The sequence below is a fragment of the Protopterus annectens genome, chromosome 8.part0 (genome assembly GCF_019279795.1).
Source record: "Protopterus annectens isolate FY-2018-M chromosome 8.part0, PAN1.0, whole genome shotgun sequence".
Classification (NCBI taxonomy): Eukaryota; Metazoa; Chordata; order Ceratodontiformes; family Protopteridae; genus Protopterus; species Protopterus annectens.
Genome location: NC_056741.1, coordinates 1,255,082,309 through 1,255,109,983, shown reverse-complemented (window position 1 = coordinate 1,255,109,983; position 27,675 = coordinate 1,255,082,309). Strand labels below are relative to the sequence as shown.

Below are 27,675 nucleotides of genomic sequence, written 5' to 3'. Positions count from 1 at the left end.
CACACTACGCTACCAGCGAGGGGAGGGATAAGAAAATTAAATTTTAAAACACTAAAAGTATAATTAAGTAATAGGGAAACCTAAACTTCCACACAACTTTCACACAAAAAATCAAAATTTAGCACTTTAAATACTGAAAAAACTGCACTTAGCTGAAGAGCTTAGGAACACAAATCTGGTCACCAGCGCGGCAAACGAGATCTGAGGTCATGAGGGGAGAGCAGGGCATTATGGGTGAGGGGAGGAGCTGAGAGCTTGGATCCATAGCTGGTAAACCATGCCGGTTCGGATCCGATATCGGATCCATAACCCACAGGTTGCAGACAAATGAATCTCCTACTTCAGATATAGTATTTAAACATTCCTAACAAACATGTTTGCTGGGTCTCACCCCAAATTACATCATTTTTGACACTTAGGTGTTTCCAGGCAAACAAACTGCATTATTTAGCAATCTAACACCTGCAAAGAAACTTGCAATATAAGGCGTTTCACATGTACATGCTAGCAGAAACCAGAGCAATAAAGCAACTTCCACATCCAAATTCTAGTCAAACTTTAGCCTTAAAACAATGGGTATGAAATCTTCATCCAGCCGCCCTGGAGCCGAATTCTAAACATTAAAGAGATTCATAAGATATTTTCAACTTAAAAAGACACATTTGAAATACTTGGCTTGGTTTTCCTTACAGCAGATGGCAATGTTGCAACAATCTTGAAGTTCACATTTTAAAGTGTTTTATTACATTCAAGAAACATGCCTGTATTTTACATTTATTATCAAGAAAACATGCCTGTATTTTACATTTATTCACAGTTGATAGAATTATGTATCAAATTATATTTGACTAGGCTGGCAGCCTTCGCCCATCTCTCCCCAATCGTCACCCCCCCCCCCCCCGGGGAACTCAAGCAAGTTTTTCAAGTGCCCCTTGAGAGTGTCAAGTCTATCTGGGTGTACCTCACCCCATTCCCTGTCTTGAGAGCCCATCTGCACTGGCATTCCTACTCCCACTGCAGTGCTGCACTGACATATCATATGCTTGCAACCCAGACTCCATCTTAGCAACTTGACATTTTGTTGACTGGCTCTGTTTAACCATGTCAGAGGGTTGTGATCTGTCATCCTAGTGAATTTTCTTCCATACAGATAAGGCTGAAGTTTTTGTAGTGCCCACACTATGGTTAGATATCCCTTTTCTATCGCTGCATAGCATTCCTCCCTGGGTTGCAGCCTACGACTGAGGTAAACCACTGGGTGCTCTTCTCCCTCTGAAGAAATCTGGCTAAGTACAGCCCCCACCCCATAGTTTGAAGCATCCACCTGCACAACAAAGTTTTTGCTGTAGTTTGGACTGGCTAACACAGGGGGTCCTCCCAAAGCTTCCTTAAGCTTCTGAAATGCCTGCTCACATGCTAGGGTCCACACTACCTTATCTGGCCCGTTCTTCCTTGTCAGGTCTGTGAGGGGAGCAGCTATGGTACTATAATTGGGAGCAAACTTTCCGTAGTACCTTGCTGTCCCTAAGAATGCCCTCACCTGCTTTTTGGTAACAGGTGCAAGCCATGCCTGAACAGCTTCCACTTTGGCAGGTTCTGGCTTTATCTTACCACTCCCCACTCTATGTCCTAGGTAGGAGACCTCTGCCATACCCACCTGACATTTGCTCAGCTTAATGGTGAACCCTGCCCTCTGTAGTCTGCCCAGCACCTCCCTGACATGCTGAAGGTGCTCTTGCCAGGAATGGCTGTAGATGGCAATATCATCCATGTAAGCAAGGGCAAACCCTCCTGCTCATGCTAAGATATGATCTACCAGCCTCTGGAAAGTCGTTGGGGCATTCTTCATCCCAAAGGGCATCTTTGTGAACTCATAAAAGCCAAAAGGAGTCACAAAAGCTGACTTCTCTCTAGCACTGGGAGTCAAGAGCACCTGCCAGTAACCCTTGGTAAGAAAGATAAATGGTTGTAAGATACTTAGCCCCACCCAGCTGCTCTAGGGCCTCATCTGTCCTAGGCATGGGGTAAGCACATCTGCCTCTGTGTGACTAATTTCCTGTAATCCACACAGAACATGTTGCTGCCATCCATCTTTGGCAACAACACCAGTGGTGATGTCCAGGGACTGTTGGACTCTTGAATCACCCCTAGTTCCAACATCTTCTGTACCTCTTCCCTCAGAGTCTGTTGGTGCACCCTGGTTTCCCAGTGAACACGTCCCCAAATTCCTGCAGCACTGCTCAGATCTCTCAAACTTGGGTAGGAGATAGTTGCTGGGACATTGTTGCCCCTTCCACCGAGGTGTCAGCCAGAGCCTCACTGAGGAGATCAGTCACCAGATCTCTCTCAAGACTCCTCCTGCAATCCACTGCGAATGTTCAGCACAACCACTTCCCTAGCATGGTAAGGTTTTCATCACGTTAACATGGTACAGTTTGTGCTCCTGCCGTCTGCCTAGCACTTCCTCCATGTAGTTAACATCACTTACCTTTCTTACCACCTTGTAGGGTCCCTCCCAAGCTGCTTGCAACTTGTTGTGTCTGACAGGAATGAGAACCATCACCTGCTGCCCTACAGCATACTCTCTAGCTCGAGCATTCCTGTCATCCCATGCCTTTTTCTGTTGTTAGGCTTCTGCCAGGTTCTCCTGGGCCAGGCCCATGAGTTCCCTGAGCCTTGTCCTGAGGTTCAGGACATATGCCACAACAGACTCCTTGTGAGACTCACACTCACCTTCCCACTCATCTCAAATTAAATCTAGAGGTCCCCTCACCCTATGCCCATACAGCAACTCCAAGGGTGAAAAAAGTACAGTTGTGTACACTTACCATAAATGTAGATATTCTAATGTGTTCACTGTTGCAGTCATTACATTTGGGTTATCTGCTTGCAGGTAGCCCTGAGTCGGCCTGATTAACACAGTCTTGGGTCCTGCGTTGGTTGCGGTCTTCTTTCGTGACGTCATGTCATCAGGGGTATAAAACATGCAGCCGTCATTACAACAGTTTTTCTTGCCCCACATGTCAGGTGCCCCCCTAATGGGAAGCAATTCAATCTATAAATATACAAGGTTATACCTCAAACAAAAAAGCAAATACATCAAAAAGCTTTTAAGCATTGAAAAGGAGAGAAGAGGTATAGCCAAACAAAGTCACGGGGCTGGAGAGAGGGTAACCAGGACTGCAACAGTGAATACACTCTAACATCTACATTTATGGTAAGTGTACACAACTGTACTATGTTCTTCGTGTTTCACTGTTGCAGTCATTACATTTGGGTAGATTCCCAAAGCTAAGGATGGGAGGAAGAATTTAGATAGCATGAGGACCAGCTAGAAGGCCATGCAAAACTGCTGTGGCAAAGCCAGCTCTGGATTTAGAGAAAATTGGCAAATGGTAATGCTTGGTGAAAGTATGTACAGAACTCCAGGTAGCAGCTTCTAGGATGTCCCTGATAGGTACGCCTCTGAGAAAGGCTGTAGATGTAGATGCAGCCCTGGTTGAGTGGGATCTGATCCCCTGTGGGATAGGTTTTCCATGGTGCTTATAGCAGAAGTGAATGCAATGGCCTATCCATTTGGAGATGGTTCGCTTAGAAATAGCCTTCCCCTCTGTCCCTGCACCAAATGCCACCAGCAGTCGTTAAAAATTCCTTTAAGGTTTAGACCTGTCCAAGTAGAATCTAAGTTGTCTGTGCACATCTAAGGAGTGCAGTATCCGTCCACCTTTGTTCTGTGGATTAGGAAAGAAGGTAGGCAAATGAATGGACTGATTAAATGCCACGCTGGATACCACCTTTGGCATGAAAGAGGGATTGGTCCTGAGGGATACCCAGTCCGCATGAAAGATGATGAAAAGCTCCACTGCCATAAGGGCCTGTAATTCAGATACCCTTCTTGCTGAAGTGATGGCTAAAGGGGAAGCTGTTTTCCAAGAAAGGAATTTTAAATCTGCAGTAGCAGCTGGCTCGAAAGGAGAAAGGGTGAGTTTCTCCAATACAAAGTTATGGTCCCAGACTGGAGTTGGAGCTCTCCTGTGTGGTCTTAAATTTTTGGCCCCTCTGAGGAACTACTTGAGCAGTGGAAGGGAGACAAGGGGAGGTTCTGTATTATAATGAGCTGAAATGGCTGAGGCATGAATTTTTATTGAGGAAATAGACAGGCCCTTGTGAAGCATCTCAGTTAAGTACTGTAAAATCTGAGGTAAATTGGGCACTGCTGTGCTCATCCCTTGAGATTGGTTCCAGGCACAGAATCTTTTCCATTTTTCAGCATAAGATTTTCTAGTACTAGGCCTCCTTGCCTCTAAAATGACATCTATCACTGGTTTACTGAGGGATGGTAAAGAAAAGCTCAAGTAATTAGCCAGGCTGCTAGGTTCAGTGTTTGAAGCTGAGGGTGCAGAATCTGGTTCTCCTGCTGAGACAGCAGGGTAGGAGTCTGAGGCAGGTGCCATAGGGCCAACAGTGACACACTGTGCAGGAGGGGGTATCAGTGTTGGCGTGGCCAGGCTGGTGCAATCAAAACCATCCTTGGTTTGTCTTGTTTGATCTTTAGTAGTACTTTGCAAAGCAGAGGAGGAAAGGCATAAACTGATAGTTTTTTTCCAGATGAAGGACAGAGCATCCACTTTCCAAGCTTGTCTGTGGGGAGTCATTGAACAAAATTTTTCCAATTGATAGTTCTGGGGGGAGGCAAACAGGTCTATATCTGGAATCCCCCATTTGCTTGTCAACATGCTGAAAATCCTTGGCTCCAGTTTCCACTCGTGTGGGTCCATGAGGGTTCTGCTTAGTCCATCTGCCAGTGTATTTAGTTTTCCTGGCAGGAATTGAGCTTGTAGATGTACTTGGTAGCTCAAGGCCGTGTTCCACAATGCCATGGCTAGTCTGCAGAGGGGGTAAGAATGTGTACCCCCCCGATTGTTTATGTACCACATAGCAGTGTTGTCCGTCTTTACCATTAATTGTCCTGAAAGAATGTGGTCCTTGAAGGCTGTCATAGCATTCTGTACAGCTAACATTTCTTTATGATTGATGTGAAGGTGTATTTGCATTGGGTTCCATTTGCCCTGAATGCACTTCCCTGCCAGGTGCGCCCCCCCCCCCATGCATAGTCTGATGCGTCTGTTGTTAGGGTTTGGGCGGCAGGGGATAGTGTGAATGGTAGTCCCTTGTTTTGGTGGCATGCCTCTGCCCACCAAAGGAACTCAAGGTGTAGGCAAGGTATGACAGGAATCATTGCTTCTAGATCCTGAGAATGTTGACACCATAGGCTTTTTAGATACCCTTGTAGTTTCCTCATATGCAGTCTTGCATATGGAATTAGAAGAATGCAGGAGGCCATGAACCCCAAGGCTTGTAGTATTTGGCTTGCAGAAAGCAGGATTTTTGTGACCACTTGTTTGAAGTACGTTGTCAAGTGAATTTGTTTCTCTGGTGTGAGGAAAGCACTCTGGGAAGTTGCATTTAAGCTTGCTCCCAGGAATATAATTTGTTGACAGAGTACCCAGGTGTGATTTCTTTTCGTTTATGGTGTACCCCAGACAAGTTAGCACCCTCTGTACAAAAGCCAGATGATTCAAAAGTATGTCCTGGTTTTCTGCCTAAATTAGACAATCGTCCAGGTATTGGTACATTTGAATATTTCTTTGCCTGCAAAAATGCAATGACGGGAGCTAGGCACTTTGTGAATACCCTGGGTGCAGTAGATAACCCAAAGGGCAGTGTAGAGAACTGATAGTGCATGTAGCCTGCTTTAAAGTGTAGGTATCTTCTGCAAGATTCCCTGATTGGGATGTGCAGGTATGCTTCCTTTTAAATTTAGTGTTGCCAACCAGGCATCTTTGCTTAGCATAAGAAGCAACTGGTGAAGAGTCAGCATCTTGAATTTTGGAATCACCAAAAAGGTGTTTAGAGTAGGCAGGTCCAGGATAGGACGCCATGAATTAGTCTTTTCTGGGTACCAGGTAAAATCTCGAGTAGAAACCTTGTCCCTTTTTCTCTTCTGGTACCAATTGAATAGCCCCTATGCTTAAGAGAGAGAGTACTTGCTTTTGGGCCTCTGCCCACTGCTTTGGAGGTAGATCCGGCCAACTGCTTGGAGTTGGTGACGTGTGGAAGTGAAATCTGTATCCTTGGACCACTATATTTAAAACCCATTTGTCCTGGGTAATGAGTCCCCACTTCTTTGCATGAAGTGCAATCTTTCCCCCCAAAGGGGCAGTCAGTTGAGAAGTGCTTGGAAGTTTTAAAAAGAAGTCATTGAGACAGTTTACCATAGGGGGGAGTTTTATTACTTCCAAATTTGGAAGTGGAGGCCCCCCACTGCTTAGTCCTGTGCGTCCCCTGGGACTGAAGCCTGGGTGCTCTGCTGGATCTGGGTTTGGACGGAGAAGGTCTGGAAGAGGCAGGAAAGGACCAGTTCTTAGAAGGCCAATGCCTACTAAATTTTGGAGGTTGTACTTGTAAAAAGTCTAACAGTTTGCATAGATTTAGCTTTTTCCTCCATCTTTTTAAGAACTTCTACTGCGTTGTTGCCAAACAGGTGGCCCTGATTTAAGGGACCATCCAGCAATTTCACTTTAACATGATCTGGCAAGGATTGCTCCTTAAGCCAAGCATGCCTTCTAAGTACAGATCCAGTTACCGCAGCCCTGCAAGATGCCTCTAGTGAATCAAAACCACATTGCAATGTAAGTTTACCAACTTGTTCAGCAGAATGCGTAAAATCCTGTAAATCCTTGTTTTCAGCACAATCAGGAATCAACATCATTTTCTGTTTAAGCAATCCAATAATATGCAGGTGATACTTTAACATATGAAACTGGCAATTCAAGGCCCTAATGGCCAAAGTTGCAGAAGTGTATACCTTCTTACCCCATCTATCCAGTGCCCTGGAGTCTCTATCAGAGGGGGTAGGATTTTTGGTAGTAGTAGCTTTAATGCCCTTGGGTCCCTGTGAAATGGTTTCAGGATCCACAGTAGGATTTTTGAAAAGGAACTTGTGAGAGTCAGGAACCCTGTACTATCTATCAGGTTTTCTGGAAGCAGGAGGTAGAGAGTCAGGGGCCATGCTAGATTCCGAAAAGGCATCATCAACAATGTCCAGTACAGGAGGTATAGCTAAAGGCCTGTGCTGGAGCAGGAGTAAGAAATCCCTAAGCCTTTTTTTAGAATTAGAGAAATCCTGACTTTCCCAACGAAAAGCTCCCTGAGAGGATGCAAGGTTTCACCAAAAGAGAAATCCTCTGGGGGGGAAGCAGGGGGAATAGAGTCTTCAGCATCAGAATCCTCATAAGTAGATAAAGGGTAAATCCTGGTCATCAGAGGAAACAGAAATTTCAGAATCCTGGCCAGAAGTATCATAAGCAAACTCAGTCCTAGGTCTCTTAGAGGGGGAAGGCTGGCTTCCCCTGATTAAAGTAATAATATCTTCAGTCATTCTTATTATTTGTTCTTGAGGCATAGAGGCCTGACCATGCGGTCTGGGCATCAGTTTTCTAGGCATGGTTCGAATTTTAGGCCGTGAAGAAGAAGATGGCGCCGGTTTAATATGCAAGTCAGTAGGCCTGAATACACCGTCAGAAGCCAGTACCTGCACAGCGGCTCCGGACCCATCCAAGGTAGAGACATCTGCAGGTTCCACAGTTGAAGCATCTCGCGGCATACCGGACTCCGAATGGGTCTCAGTAGAGGCCTGAAATACTTCGCTTGGTTTTCCTTACAGCAGATGGCAATGTTGCAACAATCTTGAAGTTCACATTTTACAGTGTTTTCTTACATTCAAGAAACATGCCTGTATTTTACCTTTATTATCAAGAAAACATGCCTGTATTTTACCTTTATTTATACAGTTGACAGAATTATGTATCAAATTATATTTGACTAGACTGGCAGCCTTCGCCCATCTCTCCCAAATCGTCGCACCATGTTGTTCTTGTTTAAAATAGGTTTAAAATTTTCCTGTTACCTTGACTGAATCTCATTCATAATTCCATTAATGAAATAAACACTATACCCCTTCTCTAAAAATAAATTTGTTAAAGTAAGTGCATCCATTAAATGTGTCACCCCAACTGATTATCCTACTGAGTCTAACAAAGTGACTTTTTACCACATTTCTTTTCATGTGCATGGGATGTTTACTATGCTTGTGTAAATAACTATTAACATAGGTTTCCCTTCTAAATGCTTTACTTTCAAAATGCTTCTGATCTTTATTGAATGTAACTGTTAAGTCTAAAAAACGAACTTCTGAACCAATACTGTTCAAAATGAATTTGAGATAATTAGTATTGTTAAAACTATTCAAAAATTCATTAAATTTTCCTATTGTACCACCCCAATAAAAAGTCATCCATGAAATACTTGTAAAAAAATTACTTTCTTAAACAAAAAATGACTTTTCAGTTCTTCTCACCAAGCCATGACTAAATTGATAAATACTGATGATATTATGGCATCCACGGCTACTCCTTTAATCTGTCTGAAGTCTTTATCTTGAAACAGAAAATAACTGCATTCCAAAATAACTTCCAATAACATACAAATGATGTTCAAATGAATGTTGTTAATGTCTGCAAACTTAGCTAAATGCTTTCTAACACATTTTAATCCTTGTTCTTGTGTATGCTGGTATACAATGCTTTCACATCCAAGGTTACGGAGTAACCTTCTGAATCATAAATTTCACATTCTCTTGGTAATTCTAAGAGGTGCCAAGTATCCCTTAAATAAAATTCTGATTTTTGTACTACAGTATTTAAAATTTTGTCTAAGTATTTTGAAATAGGTACAGTCTCTTCAGAAGCTTCCAACATGATTGATTTTGCATCTTCATGGCTAGATGGAACCACCATTACCTTTTTACCCTAGCCAGACAGATTTCATGTGAGGATACTCTAATAGACCCCCAAGGTTCAGTGGTCAATGAGATGTCAACTCTAGCTGCTGGAGAGAGGAAGTAGGAAAATTTGCATGACCAGAACAGTTTATTAATTTTGAATTTAGTGACTTAAATGTGATACTTGCAGTTAAGAAAGAGTCAACTAGATTCCAAGGTATCTGTAGTTTTCAGCAGTTGCTTTTAGATGTAGAAAATGGCCCAGATGTTTTAACATTTTGAGCCTTTTTGTGGAGTTCCAAAAACCATAGTTTTATTTTTCTGATGTGAAGTGAAAGGTTGTATCTAGTTAGTCACTCAGGGAGGTCAGATGAAGTTTAAGCTGCTACTTTATGTCAACAGGTACAGAGCCAAATCTGTAGATGAACATGTTGCCTGTGTACAGTAGCACTATGAGTGTGTGGATATCTGAAGGGGGTGTTGTTAATAAAAAAAAAGAGAGAATAGGGGAAAGTATTGAACTTTGAGGGACACATGAACTACTAAGAAGGGTGTGGATCCAATTTGTCCAGTTACTACCTTGAGGTACTGGCAAGTCTAAAAATTATTAAACCACAGGGCAGCATCAGGGCTATTATACTGGAAGTAATTAGGGAATACAATAACAGAGAGTGGTCAACAGTGTTGAATGCTTTTGTTAGATCAACAAAGATTGCGCTAATTTGTCGGCCTTTATCTCTACTAATGAGGATTCTGTCTATCAAAGTGTATCGGGCAGTCATGATTCTTCTGCTAGACCAAGATTAGTTTTTCCAAGACTTTTCCCAGGGCTGGCAGGACTGAGATGTATCTGAAGCCACTGGCACAAGTAGGATTTCTTTGTTTTGGGATTGGCCTAACTCTGCCAGGATGACATGGTGTTTTTTTTTAGCAAGGCATGAGCTATATAGTTTGTTTTTTTTGGGGGGGGCAGGGTAGACTGTGTTATTCAGTTAAATGAATGAACTAGGGGTAGATGTAGTCTGTTTCTGGGGACAGGGGTGGTATCAATGGGAATTTTTCCATAGCCTCTTCCATTTATTTGGTTTTTGACTAAAGTAGAATTGGGGGTATCAATGATAAGGTCTTAAGCTAGAATTGAAGCAGAAGGAAAAGATTTAAGAAGTCATAGGGGTGAGATGTACTGAGGAAGTTTTGATAGTCTGTATGAAGGTAATCCAACAGGATGGTCTGACTGTTATGGTGTTTCTAGGTTTCAAACTTTCCTTTGATTGTAGCTTAAGACATTCTAGGAACTTGTGAGCTAACTTTTTGCCTAATTTCCTTTCTCAGTTACACTGTATAGCAGGATGTATTGCTCTTGGTCTTATTTGCTTTGGCTTTTTTTCCCCTAGGTCTTCCAAGCACTATCTCTAAGTTTAGAGTTCTTTAAGTTCCTTTGTTAGTCAGTTATATTTTCAGTCTATAGATCAATGGGGAAGAAAGCACAGTTGCGTACACTTACCATAGATGTAGATGTTCGAGTGTATTCACTGCTGCAGTCATCACATTTGGGTTATCCATGCCAGGGTAGCCCTCGGTCGAGCCGAATACCAGAGACTTTGTATTTCTGCGTCGGTTGCTGTCACTTGAGGACTGACGTCTGGTCGTTAGTAGTATAAAGTAAGGCAGCAGACACCATTACATCAGTTTTTCTTGCCCTAACCTGTCATGAGCCCCCCAAGTAGGAGGCCAGGGTCTGGTGGAAGAAACCCCACCAGTGGAAAATAAATACCAATATGTCCCTTGAAAGGAAAGGAGAACAACAAATTAGAATGGTAATAGAAGGAGAAGGTAAAGAAAAGGGGGATGGAGGAGGGGAAACCAGGACTGCAACAGTGAATACACTCGAACATCTACATTTATAGTAAGTGTACACAACTGTACTATGTTCTTTGTGTTTCACTGTTGCAGTCATCACATTTGGGTTGATTCCCAAAGATGAGGAAAAGGGTGGTGGCAGACAATGAAACTAAGGGCTGGCTAGGATGCCTTGCAAGACTGCAGAGGCAAACCCTGCCCTGGATTTGGAGAAGAGAGGCAGGTGGTAATGCTTGGTAAAAGTGTGAACAGATGTCTAGGTGGCTGCCTCCAGGATGTCCCTGGTGGGGACTCCTCTGAGGAAAGCCACAGAGATGGATGCTGCTGTGGTGGAGTGTGTCCTGACCCCCTTTGGGGGAGGCTTTCCATGCTGTTTGTAGCAGAAATGGATGCAGTGTGCTATCCATTTGGAAATGGTTTGGAGATGGCTTTGCCTTCTGTCCCTGTAGCAAATCTAACCAGCAATTGATCAGACTTTATGAAGGATTTAGTCTTGTCTAGATAGAACCTGAGCTATCTGTGCATATCTAAGAGTGAAGGATCCTTTCCCCCTTGTTCTGGGGATTAGGAAAAAAGGTGGGCAAATAAATGGATTGATTGAGAGCCACCTCCTTTTTCATGAAGGATGGGTTAGTTCTGAGGGATACCCTGTCTGCATGAAAGATGATGAAGGGTTCCACAGCCATGAGTGTTTGCAGCTCAGAGACTCTCCTGACTGAAGTGATGGCCAGAAGGAATTCTGTCTTCCAGGAGAGAAATGTTAGCTCTGCAGAAGAGGCTGGTTCGAAAGGGGGCAGGGTGAGCTTTTCCAATACAAAATTAAGGTCCCAAGCTGGTGTTGGTGCCCTTCTGGGTGGCCTCAAGTTGCTAGCCCCTCTTAGGAACTGTTTGATCAAAGGGTGTGAGAAAAGGGGCTGCTCAGTGGAAAAATTAGCAGAATTTTTATAGAAGACAAAGAGAGGTCACTGTGTAGTAGGTCAGCTAAGTAATCCAGGATGAGAGGGAGGGAGGGCTGTGCTGTATCAGGCTCCCTTAGCCTGGATCCAGTTGCAGAACCTTTTCCATTTATCAGCATAAGACTTTCTGGTGCTAGGAAGTCTGGCCTCGAGGATAACATCCAGAATCTGTTTACTGAGGTTGGCAGATTGGCTTGGGGTTAGGGAATAAGCCAAGTTGCCAAACTGAGTGTCTGCAATTGGGGATGTAAGAACTCCCCTTCCCTCTGGGTCTGAAGGTTTGGAATCTGAGGAAGATGCCATAGGGGTAGCGAGGACAGGCTGCGCAGGAAGGGGTATCAGTGCTGGCGGGGCCAGTCTGGAGCTAGAAGAATGGTCCTTGTTTTTTTCTCCCTTATTTTGAGCAGTACCCTGGGAATGAGAGGTAGAGAAGGAAAAGCACAGACCGATAGATTGACCCAGGGGAAGGACAGGGTATCCACTTTCCAAGCCATGCAGTGATGCTCCATGGTGCAAAATTTGCTGAGCTGATGGTTGGAGTGGGAGGCAAAGAGGTCGACTTTCGGGGTTCCCCATTTCTGAGTTATTAGGGTAATGGCACTTCTGTTGAGTTACCACACGTGTGGGTCCAGAAGATTTCTGCTTAATTGGTCTACCAGAGACTTGAGAGAGCCTGGCAGGAATTGTGCTAACAGGTGTAATTGCATGGTAGAGGCTGTGTGCCAAAGGCTCATGGCCAGCCTGCATAGAGGGTAGGAGTGAGTTCCTCCCTGCTTGTTGATGTACCACATCACAGTGGTGTTGTCTGTTTTTATCAGGAGAGCCCATGGAGAGAGAAGGGGCTTTAAAGCTATCAAGGCGTGCTGCACAGCCATCATCTCTTTTTGACTGATGTGCAGAGGGATTTGCTGTGGGTTCCATTGGCCCTGTATGCACCTGCTGTCCAGGTGTGCACCCCAAGCGTAGTCTGATGCATCTGTGGTGAGGGTCTGAGTGGCGGGGGGTGGGGAGAAGGCCATTCCCTTGTTGTGGGAGCATGCTGTTGCCCACCAAAGAAAATCTTTTCTGAGGCAAAGAATTATAAGTAGTAGAGTTTCCAGGTCTTGAGAGTGTTGTCACCAAAGGCTCTTTAGGTACCACTGAAGTGTCCTCATATGCAGTCTGGCATATGGAATGAGTAGTATGCAAGATGCCATGAACCCCAGAGCTTGCAGGATCTTCCTTGCAGTTAGCTGGGGCTGGGTGGTTAGCTGAGAGAAGTAGGCTGTCAGAAAAATGTGTTTCTCTGGAGTAAGGTATGCTATCTGAGAAGCTGTGTCCAGACTTGCTCCCAGGAAGATTATCCTTTGGGTGGGCACCAGTTTGGATTTCTTTTCATTGACTGTGAACCCTAAGGAGGTTAGTAGGGTCTTTACAAAGGCCAGGTGCTTGAGCAGCTTCTCCTGGCTGTCTGCCTGAATAAGGCAGTCATCTAAGTATGGGTAAATCTGAATATTCCTTGTCTGCAAAAGGCAATGGCTGGAGCCAGATATTTTGTGAAAACTCTGGGAGCAGAAGATAAGCCAAAGGGAAGCACAGAGAACTGAAAGTGCTGAGGTCCTGCACTGAAGTGGAGATATTTCTTGCATGAGTCCATGATAGGAATGTGGAGGTAGGCCTCTTTTAGATCTAGGGTGGCTAGCCAAGCGTCCTTGGAGAGTATGGGTAGCAGCTGCTGGAGGGTGAGCATTTTGAATTTTGGGATCACCAGGAAAGTGTTGAGAATGCATCGATCGAGGATGGGGCACCAGAAAAAGTCCGGAGTAGAAACACTGGCCTATCTGTTCTGCAGGAACGTGCTCTACTGGCCTCAGAGAGCAGGGAAAGGATTTGCTTTTGAGCCTCTGCCCACTTGATTTGGTGGTAGGTCTGGGAACCCTTTTGGGGTTGGAAGGGTGTGGAATGAAAATTTGTATCCTTGAGACACAATGTTCAGAACCCAGTGGTCCTTGGTAATGGTGGCCCAGGTGTTTGAGTGAAAGGAGAGTTTTCCTCCTAGGGGTAAGTGAAGGTGGGCAGAGGGAGGGGATGGAGGAGATGACTCATTGTGAGTTTTTACCATACGGGGGTGGCTTTGTACTCCCTTGTTTTGAAGTGGAGGTAGTCCACTACTTAGATCTTTTGCATTCCTGGGGCTGCTGTCAGGGGTCTGCTTCCATGGAGCCTAGGCTGGGCCAGTTTACTGGGAGCAGGAAAGGACCAGTGTTTGGAGGGACAATGCCTGCTGAACCTAGGGGGCTGGACCTGCAAGAAATCCTAAACTGTTTGCATATATTTTGTTTTTTCTTCCATCTTTAAGACCTCTTCTGCCTTAGTGCCAAATAAGTCATCTTATTGCAAGGTGGCATCAAACAATTTAGATTTGACATGATCTGGCAGGGGCTGTTCCTTAAACCATGCATGCCTTCTAATGACAGATCCAGTGACTGCTGCCCTGCAAGAAGCTTCTAGGGCACTAAAGCCACAGTGCAAGGTGTGTTTAGTTACTTGACTTGCAGAATACATTAACTGTACATATTTAGATTATGCCCAAGCAGGAAAGGAAGACATTTTTTGTTTAAGGAGTTCCATGTTGTTGAAATTTCAGCATATGGAACTGACAATTTAGTGCCCTGAAAGCAAGAGTAGCTGAGATGTATACTTTCTTACCCCATATGTCCAAAGCTCAGGAATCCCTGTCTGAGGGGGTGGGATTCTTAGTACAGGTTGCTTTAATTCCTTCTGGCCCTTGAGAAATGACCTCAGGGTCAGCTGTAGGATTTTTAAAAAGATATCTGTGGGAGTCAGGGACTCTATAGAACCTGTCTGGTTTTCTGGGAGCAGGAGGAAGGTCGTCAGGAGTCAAGCTGGATTCGAGGAAAACATCCTCCACAACATCTAGGACTGGAGGGATGGCCAAAGGTCTGTGTTGTGGAAGATAGTACAGTTGTGTACACTTACCATAAATGTAGATGTTCGAGTGTATTCACTGTTGCAGTCATCACAATTGGGTTGATTCCCAAAGCTGAAGAAAGGGTGGAGGCGGTCAAGAAGAGATTGGGCTGTCTAGTATGTCATGCAGGACTGCTGTTGCAAAACCCACCCTGGATTTGGAAAATATAGGCAGGTGATAATGCTTGGTGAATGTGTGTACAGAACTCCAGGTAGCAGCTTCCAGAATGTCCCTGGTAGGGACTCCCCTGAGGAAAGCTGTAGAGGTAGAAGTTGCCCTAGTGGAGTGTGTTCTGACCCCCTGAGGGGTTGTTTCCCATGGTGTTTGTAGCAGAAATGGATGCAGTGTCTATCCATTTGGAAATTGTCTGTTTTGAAATGGCCTTGCCCTCTGCCCCTGGGGCAAAACTGAATAGTAACTGGTCAGATTTCCTGAAGGGCTTAGTCCTATCCAAGTAGAAAGGAGTGCAGGATCCTTTCCCCTTTATTTTGAGGATTAGGGAAGGAGGGTGGCAAATGGATAGATTGGTTGAGAGCCATGCTGGACACCACTTTAGTTATAAATTAAGGATTAGTCCTGAGGGAGACCCTGTCAGCATGAAACATAATGAAGGGTTCCACAGCCATAAGTGCTTGTAGGTCAGACACTCTTCTAGCTGAAGTGATGGCCAGATGCAAGACTGTTTTCCAAGAGAGGAATTTTAACTCTGCTGACGCTGCAGGCTCAGAGGGGCAGCATGAGCTTTTCCAGTACAAAGTTAAAGTCCCAAGCAGGGGTGGGTGCTCTTCATTGGTGGCCTTAAGTTGTTTGCCCCTCTCAGGAACTGTTTGATGAGAGGGTGAGAGAAGAGAGGTGGCTCAGTGTTGCAATGAACAGAGATGGCAGAGGCATGGATCTTAATGGAGGAGAAGGATGGGCCTCTGTAGAGTAGATCTGCTAAGTAATACAGGATTAGAGGTAGGAGGGGGGCAGTGCTGTGTCCTCACCTTTAGACTGAACCCAGGAGCAATACATTTTCCACTTAGCATAGGATTTCCTTGTACTGGGTCTTCTGGTTTCCAGAATGACATCCAGTACCTGCTTGCTTAGGCTGGTCACTGGGGGAGAATTCAAGGAATAAGCCAGGCTGCAAGATTCAGGGTTTGCAGTTGCGGATGCAAGATCTGTCCCCCCTGCTGAGTGAGGAGAGTCAGGCTCTGGGGTAGGTGCCAGGGTGGCACTGGTGACAGGCCGCGCAGTAGGGGGTACCAGTGCTGACGTGGCCAGTCCGGGGCAATCAGGATTGTCCTTGGTCTGTCCTGTCTTATCTTGAGCAATATTCGTGAGAGAAGGGGCAGAGGGGGAAATGCATAGATTGAGAGGTTTACCCACTGGAAGAATAGGGCATCCACGTTCCAGGCCCTGCTGTGAGGTGTCCTGGTGCAGAATTTGCTGAGCCAGTGACTGCAGGGGGAGGCAAAGAGGTCCACCTCTGGGATCCCTCATTTCTGGATTAGAAGGCTGAAGGTGCTGGGTTCTAATTGCCATTTGTGTTGGTCTAGGAGATTTCTGCTTAAGTCGTCTGCCAGTGAGTTGTGTATGCCTAGCAGGAATTGAGCTTGCAGATGGACCTGCATGTCCAAGGCAGTGTTCCACAGGGCCATGGCTAGCCAGCAGAGTGGGTAAGAGTGGGTTCCCCCCTGCTTGTTGATGTACCACATAACTGTGGTGTTGTCTGTTTTTATTAGCAGGGGTCCTGGTGAGAGTAGGGATCTGAAAGCTGTTAAGAGTGTGCTGAACAGCTAGCATCGCTTTTTGGTTGATGTGTCCAGTGGCCCTGAATACACTTGTCGTCCAGGTGTGCCCCCCCCAGGCATAGTCTGATGCGTCTGTGGTTAGGGTCTAGGCAGCAGGGGGTGAGTAAAGGGAAGTCCCTTATTGTGGTTGCATGTTGCTGCCCACCAAAGAAACTCTGTCCTTAAACAAGGTATGACAGGAATAACACTTTCCAGGTCCTGAGAATGTTGGCACCAAAGACTTTTTAAGTACCACTGAAGTTTCCTCATATGCAGTCTGGCATATGGAATTAGTAGGATGCAAGAGGCCATGAACTCTAGGGCCTGCAGGATTTTCCTTGCGGATAAGCTGGGTTCTGGTGACCATTTGAGTGAAGTAGCCCGTCAGATAAGCTTCTTTTTCTGGAGTAAGGAATGTCATCGGGGATGCTATGTCCAAGTTTGCTCCCAGGAATACAATCTTTTGACCGGGGACTAGTTTTGATTTCTTTTCGTTGATAGTGTACCCCAGGGAGGTTAGAAGTTTCTTTACAAATGTCAGGCACAGCAACAGCATTTCCTGACTGTCTGCCTGAATCAGGCAGTCATCCAAGTACAGGTAAATTTGAATTTTTCCTCTGTCTGCAGTAGGCAATGGCTGGAGCCAGGCATTTTGTGAATATTCTGGGAGCAGTGGATAAGTCAAAAGGCAGTGCAGAGAACTGATAATGCATAGATCCTGCCCTGAAGCGTAGGTATTTCCTGCACGAGTCCCTGATAGGGATGTGCAGATAGGCTTCTTTTCGGTCTAGGGTGGCTAACCAGGCATCTTTGGCCAGCATAGGAAGAAGCTGCTAAAGGGTGAGCATTTTGAATTTTGGTACCACCAGGAAGGTGTTTAGAATGGAAAGACAAAGGACTGGGTGCCAAGTGCCCTCTTTTCTGGGTACCAGGAAAAGTCTGGAATAGAATCCTTGACCTATCTGTTCTTCAGGAACAGGTTGAATTGGCTATATGTAGAGCAGAGTTTGAACTTCGTATTATGCCTCTGCCCACCGGTTTGGAGGAAGGTCTGGGAACCCTTTTGGGGTTGGTAGAGAGTGGAAGTAAAATCTGTACCCCTGGGTTGTTGAGGACCCATCGGTCTTTGGTGATGAAGTCCAGTTTTTTGCATGATGGGCAAGTCTTCCTCCTTGGGGCATGAGCAGTTGGGCAGAGGTGAGGAGTGGAGTTGAGAAGTCATTGTGAATTCTTTCTGTAAGGGGGTGGCTTAGCACTCCCTGTTTTTGAAGTGGAGGAACTCCATTGCTTAGATCTCTGCATACACTGAGACTGTAGTCTGGGGGGTCTGTTTCCCCTGGGTCTAGTTTGAGATGGCCTTGAGGGGGGCTGGAATGGACCAATGCTTCGAGGGGCAATGCCTACTGAATCTAGGAGGCTGTATTTGCAAGAAATCTTTGACTGTCTGCATAGATTTAGCTTTTTCTTCCATCTTTTTAAGAACCTCTTCTGCTTTGGCGCCAAACAGATTATCCTTGTTAACGGGAGCGTCTAGTAATTTTGATTTGACAAGGTCTGCTCCTTAAGCCAAGCATGCCTTCTCAGTACAGAACCAGTGACTGCTGCCCTGCAAGGTGCTTCTAGGGCGTCAAAGTCACATTGCAAAGTATGCTTGCTGACTTGGCTTGCAGAATGCATAAGCTCTTTTAATTCTTTATTTTCTGCACAGTCTGTAAAGGTAGCTCATTTTTGCTTAATAAGTTCCATAACATGTTGCTGGTATTTCAGCATGTGAAACTGGCAATTCAATGCCCTAACGGCGAGGGTTGCAGAGGTGTGTACTTTTTTACCCCATCTGTTTAAAGCTCTGGAATCCCTGTCTGAAGGGGTGGGATTCTTACCTGTAGTTGCTTTTATACCTTTAGGCCCCCGGGAGATGACCTCTGGGACAGCGGTAGGATTTTTGAAAAGCAATTTGTAAGTGTCAGGAACTCTGTAGTACCTGTCTGGTTTCCTAGGTGCAGGGGGTAAAGTATCAGGAGTTGGACTGGATTCCATAAAGACATCATCCACAACATCCAGGACTGGGGATATTGCTAAAGGTCTATGTCATGGCAAATCTAAAAATTCCCTGAGTCGCTTTTTGGACTGAGGATAGTCTTGGCATTCCCAGGGGAAATGCTCTCTTAAAGTATGTAGGGTTTCACCAAAAGAAAAATCCTCTGGAGGGGAAGCAGAGGGAATGAATTCCTCTGTATCAGAATCCTCATAAGCAGATAGCATAAGCAGATAAAGGTACATCTTCATATTCAGATACCTCAGAGTCATCGGACTCTTGGTCTGTTAAAGGTGCTGTGGACAAGTCTCTTTTTCTCTTAGCAGGGGAAGGCCGGCCTTCCCCTAATCAGCATAATCTTCTGCCATTTTAAGCATTTGATGTTGTGGCAAGGAAGCAGTTGCTTGAGTTTGGGTCATCGGTTTTATAGGCGTAGCTTGTACTCTTGGCCTTAGAAAACTCGGTAGTTTTAGACAGAACTGAAGATGTGAAAGAAGTCATTGGTTTGTGTTGAATATCGGTAGTGTGAAAAACTTCCTCAGAAGCTGGTGCCTGCACAGCGGCTCCGGACCCATCCAAGGCAGAGACATCTGCAGGTTCCTTAGTCAAAGAAGAGTCTCGTGGCATACCGGACTCTGAACATTCGAATCTCTGAAGCATTTGAGACTGAGGCAAGGTAGCAGGCACCTGAGAGTGGGTCGTCAGTTTCTTGGGTGTGGTTCGTACCCTGGGCCTAAGAAACTCGGTAGTTTTAGAAAGAACAGTATTTGCGAAAGAAAATGGTTTGTGTTGAGATTCGGTAGTGTGAAGGACTTCCTCGGAAGCCGGTGCCTGTTCAGCAGCTTGGACCCATCCAAGGTTGAGACAACCTCAGGATCCTTAGTCAAAGAAGAGTTTTGCAGCATACCAGACTCCGAAAGGGTCTCGGTAGTGGCCTGCGAATAAACAGAAACAGGCATCACGGGCTGCGAAAGCGCATCACTGAAGACCAGAGAATTGACTACTAGCTTAACGAAAGCATCGTCGGTAGGTTTGGACCTGTGTGGTCTGTCTCTGTCTTTATATTTACATGTTTTCGAAAGATCTGCTGTCAGATGGCTTATCGAAGCCATATCGGAATTAGAGGACTGTAAGAGAAAATATCCGTCTACAATAAGGGCCCGACGACGGATAGTTCTGACGTTGAACAAAGCACAGGAGCGACAACGAGGGGACGTCGTGGTCTGGGCCTAAACAAGTGATGCAGTAAGAGTGGAAGTCTCAGTGTGGAATTTGTTTTCCACAGGCGAGACAATTACTAACTTTTTCTGACATCGGTTAGTGCAAGAAAAAAGGATTCACAACGGGGTACTGAGCTTTAGAAGACTTCAACTTCAATTTGGTAGTCGAACTCAGGCAGCAGCCGACCAGCACTCATACGAACTGCTTCTGCTTTGAGCTCCATGCCAAGAAAGACTGATGTAATGGTGTCGCCTGACTTACTTTATACTACTAACGACCTGACGTCAGTCCTCAAGCGACAGCAACTGACGCAGAAATACTAAGTCTCTGGTATTCGGGCAAGCTGAAGACTACCCTGGCAAGGATAACCCAAATGTGATGACTGCAACAGTGAAACATGAAGAACATCATGTCGAAATGAAATGGGAAGGTTAGAGAACTAGGTAATGTTTCAGAGTCACTGAGGTATAAGAATTCTTGACACTGGATTAGAAACAGATTTTGCCTACCGTTTTGAGCCTGCCATTGACCCCGAGTGAAAGGAGCAAAGATGGGGGCGGTTGTTTTATGATGGGGTATCATGTTGAAGGTAATAGGACAATGGTTAATTACGAATGGTGGTATGTTGGTGATGTTATGGATGATAGGAGATAAGGTCCAGGAGTGTGTTTCCAGAGTACAAGTTTGGTCTGGTAAAGTTTTGAATAACTAGGACAAGTTTAGACCGACAAGAATGTCAATGTCAGAGTTCTTAGGATTAAGGAAATTAATGCTGAAGTCACCCAGGATGAATAGTTTTTATACATACTATTCTTTTTTTAAGGTCTGTGAAGGATCAGTGTTTTAAATTAATAAAAATAAAACAAATGCTGTAAAACACATTATGCAAAAATAGCAGTGCATTTTTTTTAGTGGCGGACAAGCCAGTTATAACTACGCAAGGATCTCTTACCTCAACCAAACTAAGCCAGTGCTGATAGGAAACCTGGAACTGTGCCTCCGTCTCATCACTAAACCTACAAAACAGCAGAAGCAAAATTACTTTATCTAACATTTCAGTTTGCCATGTCATCATGCTGTTGCTTTAACTATTAACTAAAGTATACCTTTAAAAAGTTAATCAACTCAAGGAATCCTTCATAACCAAGCAAACTATAGTTCAAAATACCAGTAAAATTACATTAGCATGCTGTTGTCATCAAATCTCATTACAAAATGAATACATGCAGTCAAGCACTACTACTTTTCTGCATCTCTTTTTGCATAAAAACAAACAAAAAAAAAAGTGCAATAAATTAAGGGAATCTGGTGTCCGAGGAGAAAATGCTGACGTTTTTAAATCATATAATGAACAAACTGAGTCAATGGCAGCCTCACTGTAAAATGTAAAAAGAACAGCTAGGTATTCAACTACAGAGCACAAAGTTGTCCCCTGCCTGCAGTTCGGAAAAAAAAAATGCGACTTAAAAGCAGCCAAGGCACCACATAGCTGGTGGGGGGGGGAATCAAGCAGTCAACAGCCTGTGCCACTGCAGAAGCAGAGTACAGATTTAAGCTGCAGCAGGGCTAACCTCGATACTACAGCCTCTACAATGCCTTTTTCGTTGGCATACTTGTGGGAGCACACACAATGCTATATCAACCTTATGGTACTGCACAAGTGAAAAAGGGATTTAACCAATTCTGCACTATGAAGGAAGTCATAGAATCAAACATCCGAGCTCAACTCTACTCAGAACAAACAAATGGAACTGTTTCACAGGCAGAACCCTGATAAATGAGGTTATGAAGGAAAAATGATGAAAAATAAAAGACCATAAGTTTGTAAAAGTATGAATTTTAATTATGTTATTTCTAAATTTGAAATAGCAGATGTGCACATTCTAAGAAAGGCTACACAATGAACAAGATGCATCTTCCACTGAAGATTATTGCATCTGCACTCTATTTTAGGTAAAAGTTATACTTCACTGAGCTCAGCAGCACTAAAACATGCACAAAAGTTATGTACTTAACCATAATATTAGATTTTCTTGCGGTAGCAATCAACTGACACCCATAGCCGACTTTAGGCACCAACGAAACTTGTGGTCGCTGAGAATCCCCTGATCTTAATATTTTGTAACATGTCTGTCAAACCAGCAAAAGACAGTAAAGCAATCTTGTGTACTTAATAAATCAGCTTGGTAATAACTGTTGTTTATATCTCCTTTAAAATTCAAAGATATCTCTGGTTACAGTAACAGTGTCTTAAAAAAGCAATAGGCTTCACAATTCCATTAAATATTTTACCACTGACACAGTATCCCTGGCTTAGTTAAACTCTACTAGTGGATATTCACTCCACTAAAACTAGCAGCATTGCCAGCTTTAGCTACTTGCAATGTCCAAGGCTGCACGGGGGACCCCTTAATCATCCTAGACTACGTGGGGGCCCCACAAAAGCTGCTGCTGGTTGGGGAAAATAAGAAGAAAAGTACAGCTGTGTACATTTACCATAAATGTAGATGTTAGAGTATATTCACTGTTGCAGTCATCACCTGTGGGTTATCCCTGCTGTGGTAGCCCTCGCCCGGCCCGAATACCAGAGTCAATGTTTTTCTGCGTTGGCTGCCATCGCTTGCTGTCTGACATCAGGTCATCAGTGCTATAAAGGAAGGCAGCAGATGCCATTACATCAGTTTTTCTTGCCCTAACCAGTCAGATGCCCCAGTAAGTATGGTAAAGTGGTTCTGGTGGCTATAACCCACCGTTAGCAACTTATGTCTCCCTAAAGAAAGAAGATATAAAGGGGAAGGAGGGTGGGAAACCAGGACTGCAACAGAGAATACACTCGAACATCTACATTTATGGTAAGTGTACACAACTGTACTATGTTCTTCGTGTTTCACTGTTGCAGTCATCACCTGTGGGAGGATTTCCAAAGCTGAGGAAAGGGGTGGTGCGATTAGCAAGATACCTAGGAATGGGTCAGCAAGCCCTGCAGAACTGCAGAGGCAAACCCTGCCCTAGCCTTAGAAAATAAAGGTAGGTGGTAATGCTTGGTAAAGGTATGGACAGAAGTCCAGGTGGCAGCTTCTAGGATGTCCCTGGTGGGAACTCCTCTGAAGAATGCTGTGGAAGTGGAGGCTGCCCTCTTGGAATGGGTTTGAATAGACTTGGGCGGGGGGGGGGGTCCATGCAATCTGTAGCAGAAATGGATACAGTGTGATATCCATTTGGAAATGGTTTGTTTGGAAATGGGCTTCCACTCTGCCCCGGGGCAAAGCTGACAAGTAGTTGGGTCTGTTTTCCAGAAGGGCTTAGTACGGTCCAGATAGTATCTGAACTGTTTGTGCACATCTAGTGAATGCAGAATTCTTTCCCCCTTGTTTTGAGGGTTAGGAAAGAAGGTGGGTAGATGTATGGCCTGGTTGAGAGTTACATTAGATACCACCTTCGGCATAAAGGAGGGACTAGTCCTCACGGAGACCCTGTCTGCATGAAGATGATGAGGGGCTCAATGGCCATCAGTGCCTGAAGTTGTGAAACCCTTCTGGCTGAGGTGATAGCTAGAAGAAAAGCAGTCTTCTAGGAGAGGCATCTTAGTTTTGCTGAAGCAGCAGGTTTCAAAGGGTGGTAAAGTAAGTTTTTCCAAACATATTTCAGGTCCCAGGCTAGAGTGGGTGGCCTTCTGGGAGGTCTAATATTAGAAGATATACGCTCATTATTTACTGTCATCCCTATGGAGTACGGAATAGATGTAGTACGTCAATTTCTACTTATGAATATATCTACCATACCTAGGGATGTTGAAACATTATGTGAGTTATTAGAACTGGTATTAGAAAACATTTTTATATTTCAAGACCAGTACTATCATCAAAAAATAGGTGTAGCGATGGGTACGTCAATTGCAAACACGTATGCTAACATTGCTGTTGGTAAATGGGAGAAAAATATTGTCTTTGATAATACAAACAGTCTCATTAAAAAGGTAGCTTTCTTTAAACGCTTGTGGATGACATTTTTTTGCTTTGGACAGGAGATGTGTATGAACTTGTGTATGAACTTGGTATGTTTGTAGAATACTTGAACAATAGTACAGATTTTCTGTATTTTACCACAAATTACTCTGAAAACAGTATTAACTACTTAGATATAAAGTTAACGAAAGAGAACTGTAAGATTCAAACATGTATCTATAAAAAAAAAAACAGTTCAAGCTAATGGGTATGTTCATAAGACTAGCATGCATGCCTCCTTTATTTTTGTTAACAGCCAATTTATGCGAGTTAGCAGACTTAATACTGATGAAGAATTATGTAAACTTAATATGAATGAGATGTCAACAGAATTTCAGGAACAAGGTTATGAGGAAACATTGTTAAATGATTTCAAGGCAGAGGTCTTGCTTGACCGTAGTGGTCGTGCTAAACCCTATTTCTCATTAAATGAACAGGTCTTATATAGACCTCGAAATAAACAACTGTTGAGATATATCACTACATATAATTGTAGAACAGCAGGGATTAGAACTATTAGAAAAAATTGGGACATCTTAAAATCAGTATCTGATATTACTAATATTATTAGTAATGTACTGTCATTTGGGTTTAAGAAAAGTAAACACCTGAAGCAAAGGTTATGTTATAAAGATATGGCAAATAGTACAACTGTTACGAAGTTTACTTCATATAATGCAGGTACAGTCCCCTGTTATAAATGTTAAGTGTTGTACTGATATTTTGAAATAAACTTGTTTTACACATCCCTTGACACGTAAAGAATACACCTTCGGGTGTTTTGCTACATGTGATACAACTAACACCGTATATATGGCTAACTGTAATATATGCACGGCACTTTATACTGGAAAGAGCACAAGGAAGCTTAAAGAAAGGATCACTGAACATAAATCAGAGATCAAAAGATGTATTTCTACTAATGTTCTATATAAGCATATTATTGATAAAGGTACAGAACATTGTTTTAAATTTCGTGCAATAGAGATTAAGTCCAAAAATGTAGGGTGGGGGGTGATATGAATAACATTCTCAAGTTATATGAGTTGGAATGGATCTTGGGGCTTGAAGCTGAGCATCCACCAGGACTGAATTCAGTCAGTATCAGACCTGTGCTTAGGGAAAAACAAATGCAGTTAGGTAATTAATATAGAACAATAAATTAACATAACATGATGTTTATGGTTTTAGATTGTGTAATATTTTTAAAGGTTTTAGATAACTATATATATTTATGTGATTTAGATAAAGAAAGGTCATTGTATTTTGTGATGGTATTCTATAAAGAGCATTAAATGCTGCATAACTGTTAATTATTTTATTGGTTAATTATGGGTTGTGTTATGTGTTTTTGAGAGTATAAAATGTCATGGTTTTATGCAGTTGTTACACACTGATGAAGGGCTTTTGTAACCTGAAAGCTCTGTGAGTTATTAAATAATTTATTGTTCAACATGTCTGTATTTTTGGAGTTTGTGTTCTGATATTAGATGCCTCTCTGAGGAATTGTTTAATCAAAGGATGGGAGAACAGGGGCTGTTCTGTATTAAAATGAGCTGAAATGGCTGAGGCGTGGATTTTAATAAAGGAGAAGGAGAGGGCACTATTAAGTAGTTCAGCTAGGTAGTCCAGGATAAAAGGGATGGAAGGTAGTGAAGTATTGCCCTCTCTGGACTGACTCCATGAGCAGAATCTTTTCCATTTTCCTGTCTAAGATTTTCTGGTGCTGGGCCTTCTGGCCTCTATGATAATGTCTAGGACCGGTTTGCTTAACAGAGGGCCCTTGTTTGCCTTGAGAGCATTAGCCATGCTGATAGCTTGAGAGTCTGTAAATCTGGGTGCAGCACCCCCCCCCCACCTGAGTTAAGAGGTTTGAGATCAGGGAAAGCTGCCTAGGAGGCTGTAAGGACTGGCTGCGCAGTATGGGGTACCAGTGTTGTCTGGGCCAGATGGCCTTTGGTCTCACCTCCCTTATTTTGATCAGTACCTTGGGAATAAGAAGCAGAACAGGGAATGCGTACACAGACAGGGTGCTCCGGGAGAAGGGCAAGGTATCCACCTTCCACGCTAAGTGGTGGTACTCCCTGGTACAGAATTTTTTCAGCTTATGGTTGAGATGCGAAGCAAAGAGATCCACATCTGGGGTCCCCCACGCCTGAGTAATTTGTAAAAAATATTTTTCTGTTGAGCTGCCATTCGAGGGGGTCCAGTAAGTTTCTGCTTAAGTGGTCTGCCAGGGTGTTGTTGATCCCTGGCAGGTATTGGGCTATCAGGTGTAGTCCCATGGAAGAGGCTGTCGGCCAGAGGTTCATGGCTAGCCTGCACAGAGGGTAAGACTGGGTCCCTCCCAGTTTGCTGATGTACCACATTACAGTGGTGTTGTCTGTTTTCATAAGGAGGCCCCCTGGCCTGAGATGGGATTTGAAGGATATCAGGGCCTTTTGTACTGCCATCATTTTCTTCTGGTTGATGTGTAAGGGAAGGTGCTGGGCATCCCAAAGATCTTGGGTGCACCTGCCTTCTAGGTGAGCACCCCAAGCTATGTCTGAGGTGTCTGTGGTAATGGTCTGCCCGGTTGGGCAAAGGATGAAGTGAAGACCCTTGTTCTTGGCACAGGCCTCTGCCCACCAGAGAAACTCTACCTTTATACAGGGGATCAGAGGGAGAGAGGTCTCTAGAGGCTGAGAGTGCTGACACCAAAGGTTCTTTAGCTGCCACTGAAGTGTTCTCATGTGAAACCTGGCCAGAGGAATTAGAAGGATGCAAGATGTCATGTACCCCAAGGCTTGCAGGAACTTCTTCGCAGTGAGGTGACTTCTGGAAAACTGCCCCTTATGTACAGTATACAACTCTCTAATTTGTTTTTCACAAATACTGTGAAATGTGAAACGCAGTAATTACATGGGTACGGACAGGTATAAATCTGCAAGTTCTTTTCAACATATTAGCAGAAGTGGAAACATCCTTAAAAATCATTTTCAGTATGCATCCCCCACATGTTGTTGTATCTTTCGGCTTTTCCCGGTTAGGGGTCGCCACAGCGGAACTCCGGTCTGCTAATGACTGGCAGAAGATTTTTACGTACCGAGTTGCCAGCCCTGACGCACAACCTTCAATGAAGGTACGCCCATTCACGCATGTCTCCACATAGAAGACACTTTAGCTGAGAATCGAACAGGACAACGTCTTACTGTGAGGCGACAACGCTACCGCAGCACCACCACCGCAGTATGTATTTAATATAATTATTAGAAGTCAGTACTTGAGGGTGATTAGATTAAATACTAAAGAGCAGATTTATAAAGAACAGATTAAAGACTTAGATAATGAATTTATAGCAAGAAAATATGATGAAGAATTATTAAAGTGGGCTAAAGAATATGTAGACAGTGAGAGGCAGTTTTCAGCCAAGCCTTATTTTACACATAATGGGTATCAGAGTAATATTAAGAATAAAGTCACAAACAAGGATCCATTAAGATATATAACAGATTACAATGTCAGGACAAATGGAGTTTTGAATATTATTAGGAATAATTGGACTATTTTAAGTACTCAGCCAGAGTTAACAAATACAGTCAGTAATGTTCCACTGTTTTCTTATAAAAGAAGAAGAAATTCTATAACCAAGTTATATGTGCTAAGTTAATCTAATAACTAAAACAGAAAGTAGGAAGGATTGTTGCTAAACTTAGGGAGCCTATAACCAGAAAACTATCCAGAGATCCTGTAAAGGAATTTAAGATATTTTAGATATTTTATGAAAGTTTGTATAACACAGAGAAATGCAGAAATCAAGAATGAGCACAAATGAAAATATTTATGGAAGACTTCATATGCCAAGGTTAGAGGTACAGGGTGTACTTACCCTGCTTTACAGACTGTTCCTGCATCTATCATCCTGAAAGCGCTTCCGAAGCACAAGTTGCAGAACTACTAGATTCAGGAACAGCTTCTTCCCTAATGTTATCAGGCTGATAAACTCTAATAAACACTATACTCCATGATGTC

The 27,675-nt window shown here is 43.7% G+C and overlaps 1 protein-coding gene across 1 annotated transcript in view; it reads right to left on the bottom strand.

Moving 5' to 3' along the window:
- Positions 1 to 27,675, bottom strand: part of HAUS5 (HAUS augmin like complex subunit 5) — a 1,223,310-nt gene that overhangs the window by 727,182 nt on the left and 468,453 nt on the right. The window contains exon 11 of the mRNA XM_044080749.1: positions 20,613 to 20,676. Within this exon, the coding sequence (XP_043936684.1) occupies positions 20,613 to 20,676 (64 nt within the window). The remainder of the gene's footprint in view (positions 1 to 20,612; positions 20,677 to 27,675) is intronic.